The sequence below is a fragment of the Petaurus breviceps genome, unplaced genomic scaffold (assembly GCF_028583685.1).
Source record: "Petaurus breviceps papuanus isolate PSGF00001 unplaced genomic scaffold, PetGlider_PUasm1.0 90849, whole genome shotgun sequence".
NCBI lineage: Eukaryota > Metazoa > Chordata > Mammalia > Diprotodontia > Petauridae > Petaurus > Petaurus breviceps.
This window is the reverse complement of record NW_027187361.1, coordinates 4,642,045-4,661,726: the sequence shown is the minus strand read 5'-3', so window position 1 is coordinate 4,661,726 and position 19,682 is coordinate 4,642,045. Positions and strand designations below refer to the sequence as shown.

At 36.4% G+C, this 19,682-nt stretch overlaps 1 protein-coding gene across 2 annotated transcripts in view; it reads right to left on the bottom strand.

Moving 5' to 3' along the window:
- Nucleotides 1-19,682, bottom strand: part of PUDP (pseudouridine 5'-phosphatase) — a 186,107-nt gene that overhangs the window by 100,321 nt on the left and 66,104 nt on the right. For both annotated transcript variants that reach the window (XM_069072827.1, XM_069072828.1), the window contains exon 2: nt 14,433-14,651. In XM_069072827.1, the coding sequence (XP_068928928.1) occupies nt 14,433-14,651 (219 nt within the window). The remainder of the gene's footprint in view (nt 1-14,432; nt 14,652-19,682) is intronic.

Sequence of the window (19,682 nt, the reverse complement as noted above, 5' to 3'; positions counted from 1 at the left end):
TGTGTTCAGGGGTTCTAGGACTGTTCTACAGACAGAGGATAAATTCATGAAGGGACTGGCAATGTACCTTGTGGCTTTGCTAAGCCTTGTCTCCCCAGGAACTAAGATTGCTGAGAACTTGCCTCGTGTCAAGATGAAGAAAAGACCTCCATTTGGGTATTAAGTGCTGTGTTTAAACTTGATGTAACTCTGGGGTAGATTCAATTGAGATCCAGGGGTGGGGAACTTTTGACCTTATGTTTGGAAACTAATCTCCATTTGAGAAGAGGGGCTTTGTGGTGGACTTAATTAAGGTATAGCCTAGGGGTGGAGAAGTATTTGGAACAGAGACTTTGTAATTGATTGAATGATTGGAAAGTCCTGGGGTGGGGTAGGCCTTGGAGATTATTTAATCACACTTAGTAAATGCTGTATTTTGAATGATGTCATGTTTTGATCTTCTCTGTTCTGGGTTTGTTACTGAATAAAATAGAGAGCACCTATGCTGGTATTTTGAACCTGGGAAGTTGCCTTTGCTTGGTATTATATTACAACTGGTGAGATGTGGTACCTCAAAGTTGTTTTGATTTGCAATTCTCTAATCAATAGTGATTTAGAGCCTTTCTTCATATGCTTATAGATATCTTTAATCTCTTTCTCTGAAAACTTTCTGTTCATATCCTTTGACCATTTATCAATTGGGGAATGACTTCTATTCTTATAGATTTGATTTAATTCTCTGTATATTTTAGAAATGAGTCCTTTATCAGAGACACAGGTTGTAAAAATTCTTTCCCAATTTCCCACCTCCCTCTTAATCTTGGTTACATTGGCTTTGTTTGTACAGAAGCTTTTCAATTGAGTGTATTCAAAATTATCCATTTTGCATTTCATAATGCTGTCTAATTCTTGTTTGGTCATAAAGTCTTTCCCTCTCCACAAATCTGACAGGCAAACTATTCCTTGCTTTCTGAGACTGCTTACAGTATCAACCTTTATACCTAGACCAGGCACCCATTTAAACTTGATTTTGGTGTACGGTGTTAGATAATGGTCTATGCCCAATTTCTGCATATTATATTCCCGTTTTCCCCACAAGTTTTTGTCAAATAGTGAGTTCTTATCCCCAAAACTGGGGTCTTTGTGTTTATCAAACAATAGATTATTATAGTCATTGACTGCTGAGTCTCGTGTGCCCACTCTATTCCATTGATCCACTACTCTATTCCTCAGCCAGTACCAAGAAGTTTTGAGGACTGCTGCTTTATAATACAGATTGAAATCTGGTATAGCTAGTCCACCTTCCCTAGCATTTCTTTTCATTAATTCCCTTGATATTCTGGACCGTTTGTTCTTCCAAATGAATTTTGTTACTATTTTTTCTAGCTCTATAAAGTAGTTTTTTTGTAATTTGATTGGTATATCACTAAATATATAATTTAATTTGGGTAAAATTGTCATTTTTATTATATTAGCTCGACTCAGCCACAAGCAATTGATATTTTTCCAATTAGTTAGATTTGACTTTATTTGTGTTAAGTGTTTTGTAGTTGTGATCATATAGGTCCTGGGTATTTTGGCAGGTAGATTCCCAAATATTTTATAATGTCTATAGTGACTTTAAATGGGATTTCTCTTTCTATATTTTGCTGTTGAATTTCATTAGAAATATACAGGAATGCTGAGGATTTATATGGGTTTATTTTATATCCTGCAATTTTGCCAAGTTTACTTGTTATCTCATGCAGTTTTTTACTTGATTCTTTAGGCTTCTCTAAGTATATCGTCATATCATCTACAAAAAGTGATACCTTGGTCTCTTCTTTGCCTAATTTGATTCTCTGATTTCTTTTTCTTCTCTAATTGCTACTACTAATATTTCTAGTAACAGATTGAATAAGGGGGGGTGATGGTGGACATTCTTGTTTCACCCCTGATCTTATTGGAAATGCTTCTAGCTTATCCCCATTACATATAATACTTGCTGATGGCTTAAATAGATTTAAATAGATATCTATTATTTTAAGGAAGGCTCCATTTATTCCTATACTTTCAAGTGTTTTTAATAGGAATGTATGTTGTAACTTGTCAAAAGCCTTTTCTGCATCTATTGAGATAATCATGTGGTTTCTGCTAGTTTTATTGTTGATATGATCAATTATAGTGATGGTTTTCCTAATATTAAACCATCCTTGCATTCCTGGAATAAATCTTACCTGATCAAAGTGTATTATTCCTGTTATAAGTTGCTGTAGTCTTTTTGCTAATATTTTATTTAAAATTTTTGCATTTATATTCATGAGGGAGATTGGTCTATAATTTTTTCTTTGTTTTATCTCTTCCTGATTTAGGTATCAGTACCATATTTGTGTCATAAAAAGAACTTGGTAGGACTCCACTAATTTTCCTAAATAATTTTAGAGTATTGGAATCAATTGTTCCTTAAATGTTTGATAGAATTCACTACTAAATCCATTTGGCCCTTGAGATTTTTTCCTAGGGAGTTCACTGATGGCTTGTTTGATTTCTTTTTCTGAGATGGGGTTATTTAAGTAATTTACTTCCTCTACAATTAATCTGGGCAACTTGTATTTTTGTAAATATACATCCATTTCACTAAGATTGTCAAATTTATGTTCATACAATTGGGAAAAATAATTCCTAATTATTGTTTTGATTTCCTCTTCATTGGAGGTAGATACACCCTTTTTATTTTTGATACTCATAATTTGGTTTTCTTCTTTTTTTATCATGCTGACTAAGGGTCTATCAACTTTATCAACTGACTAAGGGTTTTTTCATAAAACCAGCCCTTAGCTTTATTTATTAATTCAATAGTTTTCTTAATTTCAATTTTATTAATATCTTCTTTGGTTTTCAATATTTCTAATTTGGTATTTAATTGGGGATTTTCAATTTGTTCTTTTTCTAAGTTTTTCAATTGCATGCCCAATTCACTGACCTCCCTTTTCTCTAACTTATTCACATATACACTCAGGGATATAAATCTTCCCCTAAGAACTGCCTTTAATGCATCCCACAAATTTTAGCATGTTATCTCATTATTATCATTCTCTTGAATGAAATTACTGATTGTTTCTATAATTTCTTGTTTAACCCACTCATTCTTTAGGATTAAATTGTTTAATTTCCAATTAGTTTTTAGTCTATCTTTTCATGGCCCTTTGTCGCATATAATTTTTATTGCATCATGATCTGAGAAGGATGCATTTAATATTTCTGCCTTTCTGCACTGAATTGTGTTTTTATGCCCTAGTACATGGTCGATTTTTTGAGTATGTGCCATGAACTGTTGAGAAGAAAGTATATTTCCTTTTATCCACATTCAGTTTTCTCCAGAATCTATCATATCTAGCTTCTCTAAAATTCTATATGCCTCCTTCACTTCTTTCTTGTTTATTTTGAGGTTAGATTTATCAAGTTCAGAGAGGGGGAGATTAAGGTCCCCCACTAGTATAGTTTTGCTATCTATTTCTTTCACTAATTTCCTTAACTTCTCTAGAAATCTGGATGCTATACCACTTGGAGCATATATGTTAATAATGATATTTCTTCATTCTCCATGGTGCCTTTTAGCAGGATATAGTTTCCTTCCTTATCTCTTTTAATCAGATCTATTTTTGCTTTTGCTTTATCTGAGATAAGGATTGCTACCCCTGCTTTTTTTACTTTAGCTGAAGCTTAATATATTCTACTCCAGCCTTTTACCTTTACCCTGTGGTTTTACCTTTGTTTCAAATGTGTTTCTTGTAGACAGCATATTGTAGGATTATGTTTTTTAATCCATTCTTCTGTCCGCCTCTGTTTTATGGGAGCGTTCATCCCATTCACATTCACAGTAATGATGACTGTCTCTTCCCCTCCATCCTATTCCCTCCCCTGCTTATGTTTTTGTTCCTTCCTTCTCCCTTCCCCTCCTTAAGGGTTTTCCTTTTGACCACCACCGACCTCAGTTTTTCCTCCCAGTGACCCCCCTCCTTTACGAACCCTCTCCCCTTTCTACTGTTTCCATCCCCTCTAATCCCCCCCTTTTTATCCTCTCCTTATCCTCCTACTGCCTATAGGACACAATAGATTTTTATACATATCAGAGTATGTTATTCACCCTTTGACCCTAAACCAATGAGTAAATTTTATACAGTGCTCCCTCTTTCTCCCTCCTTTCCCTCTATTTAATGAGTTTTCGTGTCTTTTTCACATTAGAATCTTAAACTTAACTGATTATGTTGATCCCTCTTTGAACCAGAACCAGTGAGAATAATGTTCAAATGATGTTCCTCTCCCTCTTTCCTTCCCCTCTACTATAGTGTGTTTTTATGCCTCTTCATATGGCATAATTTTCCTTTTTCTGTCTCATCATTTCCTTTCATCCCATTAGTCCCTCTGACCCCCTTAATAAGGTTTTTTTTATGATCAGATTAGATCATTTATACTCACACCCCCTATCTATGTATAACCCTTTTAAAGGTCATGATAATCATATAAATTTCGATATTGACAGTTCTCATATAGGGATGTGAACATTTTGCTCTTATTGCATCCCAAGTTATGTGCATGTGTGCGTGAGTGTGCATGTGTGAATGTGTATGTGTGAGTGTGTGTTTTCCTTGTTTACCTTTTTATGTCTTCCTTGAGTCTTGTAATTGGAGATCAAGTTTCTCTGGCTTTTTCATCAGGAAAGTCTGGAAGTCCCTTATTTCATTAAATGACCATCTCCTTGCTTCAAAGATTATGCTCAGTTTTCTCGGGTAGTTAATCCTTGGTTGCAGTCCTAGCACTTTTGCCCTACAAAATATCAAATTCCAATCCCTCTGATCTTTTAAGGTAGAAGCTGCTAAGTTCTGTGTGATCCTGACTGTAGTTCCACGATATCTGAATTGTTTCTTTTTGCCTGCTTGCAGTATTTTCTCCTTAATCTTGTAATTCTGGAATTTGGCTACTATATTTCTTGGAGTTTTCAATTTGGGATCTCTTTCAGGAGAAGTCTGGTTAATTCTTTTGATAACTATTTTATCTTCTGATTCCAAGACTTTAGGACAGTTTTCTTTGATAATCTGTTGGAGGATGTTTTCCAGGCTGCTTTTTTCATCATGGCTTTCCGGTAGACCAATAATTCTTAAGTTATCTCTCCTGGATGTGTTCTCTAGGTCAGTTGTTTTTCCAGTGAGATATTTTACACTTTCTTCCAATTTTTCAATCTTCATATTTTGTTTGATTGACTCTTGGTGCATCATAGAGTCCTGAGCTTCAATTTGACTGATTCTATGTTTTAGTGAATTATTCTCTCTGGTTAGTTTTTGAAGGTTCTTTTTTTAGGGAGGTATTTTCTCCAATTAGTTCACTAATTTTACTTTTTAAGGATTTGTTTTCTTCAGTGAGACTTTTTTTTTGGTCATTGTAGATTTAAATTTGTCTTCTACCTCCCTAATTTGGCCCTTAAAATTTTTCTTGAGCTCCTTCAAGAATGCTTTTTGGCTTGAGACCAGTTCATATTTCCCTCTGTGGTCTCAGGTCTCTATGAGTATAGAGTCCATGTTGTCCTCTGTATTTGGTTGTTCTTGCTTGTGACAATAAGCTCTAATCGATTTTCTTGCCTTGCCCTTCTTCTCAGCTTCCTTCCTTCCCATTTTAACTTCCTATTTCCTAATTTCTCAGGCTGGGAGCTAAGGGCCTGGTTGATGGCTTTCTGCGCTGTAGCCTCTGGGTGTCTAGACAGAGGCCAAGGCCAGGACACTCAGTGTTTCCCTGGAGTTATGCTGATGCTCACAGAGTGCTCTGTGAAGGAGGGGTGGTCTCGACCCTTCAGATTTCTACCTCTATGCCCCTGGGCTACTGCTCAGGCAGGCTTTTGCTGGTCAGGTGATGTAGGGCTGGTTGGGACACCTCCCCCTCTTCTCTTTAGACTCCTTGCTGCATTAGTTACACCCCTTCTCAGTAAGTCCCAAACCCGAGGCTATTTCCACTATCTCAGGATTTTACTCTCGGTGGGGCACTTATCTCTGGGCTTTCTAGGTCAGGGAGGGGGAATGGGAGCAGCCAGTTTACTTTGCCATTCTGGACCCTGGAAAAACAGGCAGGTGATTTCTAAACTTCCAGGCTGGGGGCTGATAGCCCCAGGAGAAGCTGCTGTCTCTGCTGGGCACTCAAGTCGTCTCTTGCCTGGCTCCAATGGATCCTCCCATCCTGTGATGAGATGCTGGAGAGATGCTGCAAATCACCCTTGGGGTGGGTGAGTCCGCTGGCTGGGGCTCCTTCTCTCTCTGCTGCAGTCTGCTGTCTAGTCCAAGCTGCTGCAGCCCCCACTCGCTCTGCGCTACCCCTGTCCGGAACCACATGGGCACATTCCTGGGCTGGATCCGGCCATGCTCTGTCTCCCAGTGGATTTTGAAACTCCAAAATCCATTAAGATTCACTTTTTAAAGTTTAGTGACAGGATTCACAGAGGAGCTTAGAAAAGTTACTGCTTCTGTTCTGCCATCTTGGCTCCACCCCCGTTCTATATTCATTACTATAATTAATTAGTACATGAAATGAAAATTTTCTTTAGAGTGACATCACAATATGGACGCCTCTTTCTGTGTATGAGTTTTTTTTAAAGAATAATAGATTGCCTACTTCTATAAACTTTCCTTTTTGCTAGTTTGCCAACTGGGAAGTCAAAAAGCAATAGATGGTAGGGAGGACAATTCACAAAATGAGCCCTCCTTGGCATTTGGGTTTGCAGAGTCTACCATTTTCAGTACTATATTTATTAAATACGTAAAGTGTCTAATACAGAAATTAAGAAAAAGCTAGACAACAACACTCGATGAATCTCAGAAAAGCATTATTCAAGAAAGGGAGGCACAACTTATTTTCATTAGTGTTAGTACAAGTGCTCGACTGGATTACCTAGAAAACTATAATATTTTCTTAGAAATAAAATCGAACAAACTTCAAATTAACTACAGGATAGAGAATGTAAAAAGACCATTTAATTTTCTTTTTATTTCCACAATCAGGACACTTTTAAAATAATCATTAACACAGAAAACAATGATGATGTTTAAAGCTTGCAGAGTGCTTTTTATACATCATCACAATGTGTGCAAATACTACCTACAAGCAGATCTCATCCTCATATGTTTGAAGGAGGTAAGGAATTAAAGAGACTATAGATTTCTAGCCTTTTTCTTACAGAGCCTTCAAGCCCTTTTCTAGCTTCAGAAATGTTCCCCCATCTCATTTCAGATAAAAAGGGAGTACTTCTCAAAGACAACCTCTCTTCATGCACCCTTGATGCCATCTCCTCCCGACTTCTCCAGAAAACTGTAACAATATCATATTCACATTCTTTCTTATTTTCCAACCTCTTCTTATTTACTAGCTCCTTCTCTCCAAACATTCTCATGTTTCCCCACATCCTTCAAAAATGTTCACTTCAACATTACTATCCCTGCTAAACATCATCTTATATCTTTCTTTCCCTTCCTGGTGAAACTTGAGAAATTCATTGATACCTGGAGCCTCCACTTCCTCTCCTCTCTCTCTTCTAAACTCTCTGCAATCTGTTTTCTGAACTCACCACTCAAATTATACTCTTAACGGATAAAGGAACAGGCCTTTCCTTAGGACTTCTCTTTCCTGCCCTTTCCACAGTATGCTGTCCTTCTATAAGCGCAAGCAAGGCGGGATTTTTGTCGCTTTTCTTTCTGGAGTTCAGTTTCCCAGGCTCATGTAAATTGTAAACAACTGTAGGATCAATTTCCTTTGAACCATGGTAATTCACAGCTGTGCTGAGTAACCTAGGTTGTGATGCCTTCTGGCTCTAAGCCAATTAGCTGAAAACTACATGTACTAGGAGACTGATATTTTATTTTGGGGCTCACTCATGGGACTTTGTGATTTGGCCACATGAGACCCTAAGTAGCCATTGTTAAGGAGCCTCCCCTCACCCCACCCCCACCCAAGCTTTGAGAACCCAGATGCTAGTACTCCTTGGTCTGGTGATTATGTATCTATTACTTTATTTAGACAGTTAGAGCCCTGTCTATCAGATATCTGTGCTAATTTCTTCATATTTCTCTGCTTGTATTCTCTCCACGTTCAGATTGCAGACCTTTCCCCTGAACTAGTGAATGACCTTTACCTTCTTTACTTCTCTGCTTGTACTTTCTCCACATTAAGGATGCTGACCTTTCTGCTGAACTAGCGAATGACTTTTATATGTTTAATTAAAGTAAGACTGTTGACTCCAGTTGTCTTTCCTTCAGAAAAGCACATCAAAGAACCTGTGCTAGCAGGTCATTCTGGGTGTGCTAGGGTGCTTGCTAATATACCTTCATGCTTGTAATGCTCATTTTAGTCTCTTAGCTTCCCAGATTTCCTTCAAGACTCAATTCAAATTCTATCTTCTACAACAGGCCCTCCCTGGTTTCTCTTGTTGGTAATACATTCCCCTCTTGGCTGACTTCCACTTATTTTTTTTCTAATTAAGTTTTATGTTTATTTTTGGTTTACAACATTCATTTCCTCAAGATTTTGAGTTACAAATTTTCTCCCTATCTTTCCCCTACCCACCAGCCCAAAACAGCGATCCCACTGTATACCCCCTACCCCAATCTACTCTCTCCTATATCCTCCGCCATTCCCCCTCTGACTTTTTGGTAGGGCAAGATGGATCTCCATACCCCAGTGCCTGTATATCTTATTTCTCAGTTGCATGTAAAATAATAATAATAATGATAATACTTTTAAACATTTGATTTTAAAACTTTGAGTTCCAGATTCTTCACTTCCTCTCTCATCATCCACCCTTACTGGGAAGATAAGCAATTCAATGTAGGTTGTACATGTGTAGCCATGCAAAACATTTCCATAGTGGATATATTGTGAAAGATTGACTATATTTCCCTCCATCCTATCACACCCCTCACTTGTTCTATTCTCTACTTTGACCATGTCTCTTTTCAAAAGTGTGTGCTTCTAACTACCCTCCCCACCAACTTGCCTTCCCCTTCATCATCCCCCCTCTCACCCCCTTGCCCCTACTCTCTTGTAGGGCAAGATACCCAATATAGTGTGTATGCCATTCTCTCCCTAAGCCAAACTGAATGAGAATAAGGTTGACCCATTCCCTTTTATCTTCCTGTTCTTCCCCTCCATTGGAACAGTTTTCCCTTGCCTCTTCTTTATGAGATAATTTACCCCATTCTGTCTCTCCCCATCTCCTCTCATTATATTCCTCTCTCACCTCTTAATTTCACCTTTTAAATATCATCCTTTCCTATTCAACTGATCCTATGCCCTCTGTCTATGTACACATGTACACATATAAGCACCCACTCACATATGTATTCATACACACATATACTCTCTTATATACACATACATATGTATATATACATATACACACACATTTATGTTCCCTTCAACTATCCTCACACTGAGAAAAGTTTCACAAGTTACAATTATCATTTTTCCATGTAGGCATGTAAATAGTTCAACTTTGATAAGTTCCTTATGATTTCTTTTCCCTCTTTATCTTCTCATGCTTCTCTTACTTCTTGTATTTGAATGTCAAATTTTCTATTCAACTCTGCTTCTTTTTCCATCAAGGATGTTTGAAAGTCCTCTATTTCATTGAATGACCATATTTTCCCCTGAAACATGATATTCAGTTTTGCTGGGTAGGTGATATTTGGTTTTAATCCTAGCTCCTTTGATCTCCAGAATATCATATTCCAAGCCCTTCAATACCTTAATGTAGAAGCTGCTAGATCTTGTGTTATCCTGATTGTGTTTCCACAAAACTCAAATTATTTCTTCTTGGCTGCTTGTGATATTTCCTCCTTGATCTGGGAACTCCGGAACCTGGCTATAATATTCCTAGGAGTTTTCTTTTTGGCATCTTTTTCAAGAGGTGAACTATGAATTCTTTCCATTTCTATTTTGCCCTCTGTTTTAAAATATAAGGGCAATTTTCCTTGAGAATTTCTTGAAGGATGATTTCTAGGTTCTTTTTTTGATCATAGCTTTCAGGCAGTTCAATAATTTTAAAATTATCTCTCCTGGATCTATTTTCCAGGTCAGTGGTTTTTCCAATCAGATATTTCACACTGCCTTCTATTTTTTCATTTGTTTGGATCTGCTTAGTAGTATCTTGATTTCTCATAAAGTCATTAGCTTCCATTTGCTCCAATCTAATTGTAAAGGAATTATTCTCTTCAGTGAGCTTTTGAAATTCTTTTTCCATCTGACAATGGCTTTTTAAGGCATTCTTCCCCTCACTGGCTTTTTGAGCCTCTTTTGTCATTTGAGTTAATCTATTTTTAAGGTGTTATTTTCTTCAGTCAGGTTGGTGACTCTCTTTTCATGATTTTCTTGCATCATTTTCATTTCTATTCCCAATTTTTCATGCACTTCTCTTACTTAATTTTCAAAATCCTTCCTGAGCTCCTCCATGGCCTGGAACCAATTCATATTTTTCTTGGAAGCTTTTGGTGAAGGAGTTCTGACTTTGTTGTCTTCCTACCATTCCATGCTTTGATCCTTTTTATCCCCCAAAAAGGAATCTAAATTTGGACTGCTGTGCTTACTTTGCTTGCTCATGTTGCCATTCAATTATGTGACTTTTGAGCTCTTTGCCACAGTAGAACTGTTTCCAGGGAGGAGAGCTTTGTCCCAAATTACTGGAGTTTTTGCAGCTGCTAGAGGTATTAGTTGGGTGCCCTCTCTACAGGCCCCCACAAGCTATGGCTCACTGGTCTCATACCCCAGGACCTCCACCCTAGATAGAGATCCAGATCCAGGAAGGTCAAGGCAAGAGTGATAACCCTCTCTCCCCCGCCCCCACCAAAATGGTCGCCCAGTCCCCCTATGATCCATAGGCTGGGAGCTCTGAAGCAGCCAGGTGGCGGAGGCTGCCTGGCCGCAGTGCCTCTGCCGCTTCTCCTTCTGGGGGTTGAGGCCAGACCATACTCTGTCCCCCCTAGTTCCAAGAGAGTTCTTCACTGACCTTTTACTTTGTCTTTGGCATTTATGGAATATTTGATATTTGGTATATAATATTTCTGGAAACCACCACAGCTGCTGTGATCCACTCTTCCAAGGTACACTGCAGCTGCTGGTCTGAGCCACCCTGGAGCCAAAACTGAAGGCTCACATGGGGCTAGGCTCAGCTCCCAGCACACTGTGATGGACCCTTCCTGTCCACCTGCCAGGCTGCCTTCAGTGGGAGATCTGTTTCCCTCTGTCACTTTGTGGGTTCCGTAACTCTAAAATTTGTTTAGAGACATATTTTATAGGTATTTGAGGTGGTTATGTGGGGAGCTCATGGAGTTTTCCTGCTTCTACACTTCCATCTTGGCTCTGCCCCTCCTGACTTCCTTTTATTCCACTGTAAAGCCAAGCAGGAAAAGCTCTTCTGAGGACTGTTGCTGTGAATAACTTTAAGGTTCTGATCTTATAGCATAGTGAACTTTCTATTTATTCAGCAGCAAACTAAAGCAAATCATTACAGAAACCAAAGAAAACAAAGACAAATTCACAAAGATGTATCATAACACCTTATCACTAAGGTGGCCACATAGTCTTAAACAAAACATATCATTCAGTAAATCAAAATTTCATCATTCAGAATAAAGTACCCAGGTAAAATTTTCTTTCCTCCTGACTGGAAGTTGGCTTCCAATCATCCTTAATCGGTAGTGGAAAGTAGGTAGTGGAAAGGCCACCCACTCCTAGGTCACAATATCATCAGTTACTACTAAGTATCCTCATAAGGGTTAGTCCTAACTCTACTTTTGTCACAGTAAGTCACAATAAGTCACAAATCTCATCAGTCAGCACTGAGTACCCAAATAAAGGTCCTTTCATCTTAAGTCAAGGCTGACTTCCAAATGCCACAGTTCCTCTTTGGGTTGGCCACTCCCAGCTCTTGCCTGGATTCACAGATTCACAGATTGTTGCCTGGATTCATAGGTAGGCAGCTCTCTGCTCCTGTTCCATAGTCCAGCTCACAGGGATGACTCTACCTCAAGCTCTTCACAGTTTGTTTCTAGGGCTACAACAATATTTACATCTCAATTTGCTTTGTCTGAGAAAGCAACACAGACAACAACCAGGGTTTCTGTCTGAGAAATTAACACAGACCAACAGACAGGGTTTCTGTCTGAGAAACCAACCACAAATCAGTAGTAAAGTCCCAGGACTTCTGAAAACAGCAGTAAAGCCCTCTTTCAGGATTCCTGAACCTGTCAGCATACAGGTCTGACAAAGTAACATCAACACAGGACAGACCAACAGAGCGCCAACACCATAGGCATCCTTCCCCCCAGTTCTGCTTGGCCCTAGCTTGTACTCAAGCTTTTATTCACTTTTTTTTGGCAAAAAAAAGTGGGCTCCATGTGATGACTGTTAGGTCACTTAAAGGCAACACCACGAATACTGTTTCCAACTTGAGACTTCCAACTTCCAACAAAGACTTGACTCAAGCAAAGGCTAGGCTCAAAGGCACTTGAATAGCAGAAACAAAGAGCTAAGTATTTGAATAACTGAAACAAGGAGCAAAGTACTCCTTTGCTTGCCATTATATCTGTATATAATTTATACTTATACCCAAGTATTTATTCATATGTTGTCTTCCTTATTAGAATGTAAGCTCCCTGAGGGCAGGGATTGTTTTTGCCTTTCTGCACCTGGCACATAGGACATGTTCAACTGTAGACTGAATGAAAAATGTTAGAGGCCACAAATGAAACATTTTCTTTCAAAGAAACACAGTCTTCCCCCTAATTTCTAATACTAGATAAAAGTTTTTCATTTTTTTTACTAGTCTTTAAAGCCAAGATGAATAACTTTGAGATGTAAAAATTAATTATATTTTTTCCACTGTCTTGATATTGTCTATAAGGGGCAGAGGCCATTATGCCCTATGAACTGATTTCCCCACAGCATGATATCATAAGATTTAGAAATGGAATGAACCTTACAGATTTTCTACAAGAATTCTCAAAATATGGGACACTAACACTAAATACCAAGCTACTTTCTTATATGATAATACAACCATTGTTATCAGTGGTACCATGTGCAGAACTAATTTCTGATTTCTGGAAATAGTCATACAAACGTTTGGTGGCAGGTATATACTAACTAAATATCTCACAAATATATGATTGATATAAAAATGGTTTAAAATCTAAATTGCTCACAAGGATTTTTTTCTCCTACCAACAGCTTTAAAGATTAAGTTTCTGCCCCATCACCTTGGAAGAATCTGAAAATAATTCTCCATTTTAAAGCACTTTTAGTTCCATATAATCCAGAACACTTCTGACCTTCTCCCTTCTAGCAATAAACAGTAGCAATCCAGTTTTGATCGATCTCCAGTTAACAAGCCCCATGGGAACTAAGTAATCTTTCCTTTTCAACAGAAAACTGAATACTAGTAAGAAAAAGAAAAGGAGCATACAAACAAGAAAACAAATAAATTATACCTTTTAAAACTTACAAGAAGCTCATTTGAATAACTTTAACTACTTTCTTAATGAATTCTGCACTTTCAGAAGTTTTTGGAATTTTTCAGGCTAGAATCCTATTTGCTACTTTAGACATGAAATAAGTAATACTTTCTTTGCTGACATTAAGCTTAGAAACAACCCTCTTTTAGGAAGGAAACTGGACTGAGAGTCAGGAGATCTGAGTTCTGGTCCTTGCTCTACAATTAACTAACTGTGTGTCTGTGGCGAACTAAGTTAACTTCTCTGGGTCTCAGTTTCCTAAACTATAAAATAGTACCCAGGAATGGGGAGAATGTAAGTAATGGGACTAAATTATGTCAGTGTTATTTCAAGTCTAAAGCCATCTAATTATATAATATTTACTTGATAACAGACATCCATAAAAATTATTATTATTTTAAAACAATACTGGATTTGGAGCAAGGGGGCCTTGTTTCAAATTCTTTCTCTGCCACTTGCCACCCATGTGACTTTGGGTAAGGCACTTAAGTGTTTCTGTTTTCAGGCTCCTTATGTAAAAATGGAATGTAGGCCACCTAGGCTATGAAATGTCCCTTCTAGCTTCAAATCTATAATTCTGTTATTTTAAAAGTAGATTTCAATTTTTAAAACACTTATTAAGTGTTGCACTATGAGAAAACATCAAAGATTAGCTGTCCCATACGAAAGATTTTCCAGTCTTTAAACATTAAAAAAAAATATAGCTTCCCCAAAGGTTAACATGGAAACTCCTCAAGAAGCTCTGAAATCCGCTCTAACAAAGAAAGGCTTTATTTATTTATTTTGGTGGAGGTGAATATGGAGAACATTTAGGCAAAGGAAAATAACTATCAAATGATAATATATATCCTGCTTTTTAAAAGACACTTTTCTAGATTAAGACAGAATTGTTAACATTTTTACATGAATTTATTTATATGAAAAAAATACCTGGCATAAATGTCGCTGTTGGAAATATTTGTTCTTGCTTCCTTTTGCTTTCTGTCAACAGTTCCTCTTTGGTTAATGGAAGATCCAAGACTTCTACAATAACCTGTGCTGCATCCAATGCTTTTTTACCCATAACCATGGCTTTCACATCCCATGTATATTTCTTTCCAAAGCAGTCACAGATTTCCTGGAATATCACTGAATAGAGTCGTTCAGTATCTGGTGGGAAAAAATAGGTCATATTTAGTAGGAATATTTCATTCAAATTTCTGGGGAGAAGAGAAGGGCAGTAAAATTAAGGTTACTGAACTGGGAGTTTAGTGACCCGGGGTTTTTCTAGTCATGATTCTGACACTGATTTAGTTGCAGGATTTGAGAAAAGTAACCATTCTGGGTGGCAGTGGTGTTATGTATAAAATGTGAGGGTCTGACTAGATATTTTCTGGACAGTTCCTTCCATCTCTAACATTCTGTAATTCTATAGTTCTAAGGAATCAACATGAAATAAGACTCAAGTCAGGACCAAATGATCTTTCATTTAAGCACAGGTGAATAATAATTCTTTTCAAACTTATTCTGGTCCCTAAGTTTTCAAAGAATACAACATAAATGTGATGGTTAAAGGACATGTTAATTTCAAAGTCACAATTATGCAAATCATTTAGACAAAAGAAAGTAAAGATTGTCTTTGGATTGAAAAAAAATATGTCTTTAAAAGCATCAAGAGAAAATTTCATCATAATGAATTATGTATTCACATTTTGCCATCAAGCTTTGGAGCATTTCCATTCATAATTCACTTCAGAACCTGCCAATAGCTTCACTCATTTAAGAAGCTCACTGTGGCTCCTATGAAATGTTTAATTTTAAGAACTGCATCCTGATTGGGATTAGTTGAGTACGCTTCAAAATGAACCTCCAAATAGCCAAATGCACCGACCTCTTAGTTATTTAAACTTGGTCATTTAAATGTTGGTGATTCCTTTTCAAATATAAAAATTCTGAAACTGATTCCATTGACGTTGAGCTATTCCTTCAGGTGATAACATGATTTAGTTTGGAAAAAAAAAGCACTGGACTTAGAATTTGTGATCTTGGGTGAAGAAAAGACGATGACCATATGCTTGATGAGGCCTGGGAGATCTGGTGTTTGAAAAGTCTATTTATCCTGGGGAATGGGGGAGTTGGACTCCCTGGGGACAAATGGCTATTAGAGAAGTGGGAAAACATGGACAGAGGGAGAAATTTTCAGGTAAATGTAGGGAGAATTAAAAAAAAAAAAGGTCAAGCAAAGAGTATATAGATCAGCAGAGGAGGTACACTACCATACGGGCATGTCAGCTGTATTGTTGCTCATTTTCTGGCGTGTCCCACTCTTCATGGACCCATTTGGGGGGTTCTTGGCAGACATACTGGAGTAGTTTGCCATTTCCTTTTCCAGCTCATTTTTTACAAACAAGGTTTGTAATTCTCTATTGATGTAATTGTGAACTGATCCAACCATTTTGGAAAGCAATCTGGAATTATTCCTCAAGAGTTATCAAACTGCCTGTACCCTCTGATCCAGCAATATCACTACCAGGTCTATATCTGAAGATGATTAAGGGAGAGGGAAAAGAACCTATATGTTCTAAAATATTTATGGCAGTTCTCTTTGTGGTGGCAAAGAACTGGAAATTGCAGAGATGCCCATCAACTGGGAAATAGCTGAACAAGTCATTGTATATGATTCTGATGAAATATTACTGTGCTAAAAGAAATGATAAGATCAATGATCTTAGAAAAAAAATGTAAAGTCTTGCATGAAATAACAAACAGAGAAAGGAGTAGAACCAAGAGAACACTGTATACAGTAACAGCAATATTGTTTTAAGAATGACTTTGAACAAGTATGTCATGTTGACTAATATAACTACCTAAATTAACATATGAAGAAAGATGGTATCTTCATCCAGAGGAAGAACTGAAAAATGGAAGTATGTATAGAATAATTTTACTCTATAAAAATAAATTTATTATATAAACACAACGTGTTTGTGTCTAATGGTAGCCATCTCTAGGGTAGGGGGGAGAGGGAGGGAAGAAAGAAATGAAAATTGCATAATCTTATTACATATTTAAAAGGAATAGCAAGTTGTACATAATTGCAGTTTCCTGTGTAATCTTTTTTATTTGTTATCATACTGTGTTATAGAAATGCTTGTTTTATTCCATAAATTAAAATATATATACTTTTTTGAAAAGATGGATAATGAAGAGAGAGGGAAACCCCTTTTGGGAATAGGTTTTAAAAAATGAAATTCTTTTTTAATAAATTAATTTACTTTTAGTTTTCAACATTCACTTCCATAGGTTTTAGGTTTTCTCTTTCTTCCTTCCCTCCCCCTTCTCCAAGATGGCATGCAATCCAATATAGACTCTACATATACATTCTTATTAAACATATTTTCACATTAGTCATGTTGTATAGAAAAATTAGAACGAATGGAAGGAACCATGAGAAAGAAAAAACAAAACAAAAAAGAGAGGAAAAAGTATGCTTGATATGCATCCAGACTCCATATTTCTTTCTCTGAATGTGGATGGCATTTTCCATTATGAGTCTTTTGGAGTTGTTTCAGGTCAAAAGTGAAATTTCTTAAAAGGCTAGTGAACAGACTAGCTGAAGGAGAGGAGAGGAGAGAAAATGAGAATCTACTTAAATAATACGCTAAAAGAGGGCCCAGAAATATATAACCACATGAAAGAAGAGAACAACCAATGAATAAAATCGTAAAGGGAAAGGAGTAACAAATGAGAAAAGGTAATCAAGGATGAGGGAAGAAAGTCTGTGGGAACCGGGCCAACTCAAATGCACATACACACATACACACACACACACACACACACACACACACACACACACATAAAGGAAGGACAATAATACTGTGTTTACAACAGAATATGACGGAAAAAAACTTAATTAAAAAAAAATTAGAGACACATGGAGGAAAATACAAACCTAACTCAAAACTTTAAATGTGAATGGATTAAACAATACAATAAAAATAACAAAGAGTGACAGATTGGATGAGAAAACAAAACTCTGTTTTTAAAACACTCTTTAAAGCTAAAAAAAATCTGCTGCTTACTTAAAGCCACGTTTAAAGACATACAAAAAACAAAACTGAGGGGATAGGAAAAAATTTACTATGCACCAAGTGAATTGAAAAAAAACAGGAGCTACCAATCATACTAATCAAACAAACAAAAACATTTAAAAATAAAAAGGGATAAGAAAAGGAAAAACTGTGCTGAAAAGAATCACAAGCAACAAACAATTTATATACTCTAAATGCTTTAGAATCCAAATTCATACAAGAAACATTATCTGAGCTTCAAGAACACACAGACAGCACCATAATTGTGACAGGAAATTTCAATATCCCTCTATCAGTTCTAGCTAAGTCTAACAAAGATTTTAAAAAAATATATTTTGTTAAATATTTGAGTTACAAATTCTCTCCCTCCATCCCACAAACCCCTCCCATTTGAAAAAGCAAGCATAATTTGATATCAATTATATATGTAAAGTCACATGACATTTTCTAATTGGGACAGCAAAATACATATTTCTCTGTACTACATGGATTGACAAAAACTGCATACTATGGAAGGGATCTAATAAGCAAATTTTTGTAAAAAGGAAAAAATAGTTAACATATCTTTAAAAAACTGAAATGCAAGGGCAGCTAGGCAGTGCAATGAATGGTGTACCAGCCCTTAAGTCAGGAGGAGCTGAGTTCAAATCTAGACTCAGACACTTGACATGCAGGCTAGCTATGGGACCTTGGGCAAGTCACTTAACCCCAAGTGCCTTGCCTTCCCCCCTTCAAAAAAAAAAAAACACAACAAAACAAACAACAAAAAAACCTATAATGCAATTAAAATAGAAAGTGGTTGAGTCCAAAAACAGAAGATAAAGGTCCAAATGGAAAACTAACAATGAAATCTAAAATAATGAGTGGATAAAAAATGAATTGCAGAAAAAAAATAATACATATTTTTTAAAATCATAGCAAAATTTCCAAGATGAAGATAAAGCAGACCTCAGGAAGAAAATAATAAGTTAAAAAACAGATGATCAATGACCTGAGAAGCATTTTAAAAATTAGAATGTCACCAAATATGCCTATATGCACAAATGAGGAGATATTAAAAACTATAGGGGAGATAGAGAAATTGGAAACAAAAAACCTATAGAAATGATAAATTTAACTAAAAGCTAGTTCTTTTAAAAGAATAATACAATTGATAAGCCCTTAGCATATCTGATTAAAAAAGAAAAAAAATAAACCAACAACATGGTAAAGAAGCACAGTTTAATTATAGCAAAACCAAAAGAAATAAGGGAATAATAAGAACATAGAATGTACAATTATGTTAACAAAACTGAGAATAGAAAAGAAATACAGTATAATTTCAAAAATATAAAATATAATCTATCAGAAGACCAGACAAAGATCTTAAATAACCTGATCTCACAAAAAGGAAACATATATATCTGTAAAGTAATTACCAAAGTGGAGAAAAATTCATAGGAGAATTCTATCAAACTTTAAAAGAACAGTTAGTACCCATACTTTGCAAATTATTCTAAAAAAAATACTGACAAAGAAAGAACCCTACCAGAATCCTTTTGTGTGGCAAATATTTTACTAAAAACTAAACCAGGGAAAATAAAACTATAGATCAATATCATTAGTGAACATTGATTCAAATTTTTAAACAAAATCCTATCAAACGGAGCAAAGTGATTTATCTAAGAAATCATTCATTATGATCAAGTAGGATATATACAAGGGATGCAGGGATGGTTCAACATTAAAAAGAAATGATCAACATACTCATATTAAAAACCAAAATATCCAAACCACATGATCAACTCAATAGAGGAAGAAAAAGCCTCAAGACAAACAACAACACACTTTAATGCTAAAACTCTACAAAGTGTATAAAAGTATTAAAAAGCATTTTCTAAAACAAAAATTAAGTATCATCTGTAGCAATGGGGATATACTAGAACAGGCTGCACAACTTACAGCCGTTGCATCCTGCAGCATGCCAAAGGATATCCTCTACATTTTCCTCGGGTCACTTAAAATCCTTTGGCAAGCTTGAAAGCAGCCCAACTCTAAGCTGCTTTTCAATAAATACAGAAGCGAAGAAAGAATGTGTTCTCTCCCTACTATTATTTGATATGATTCTGGT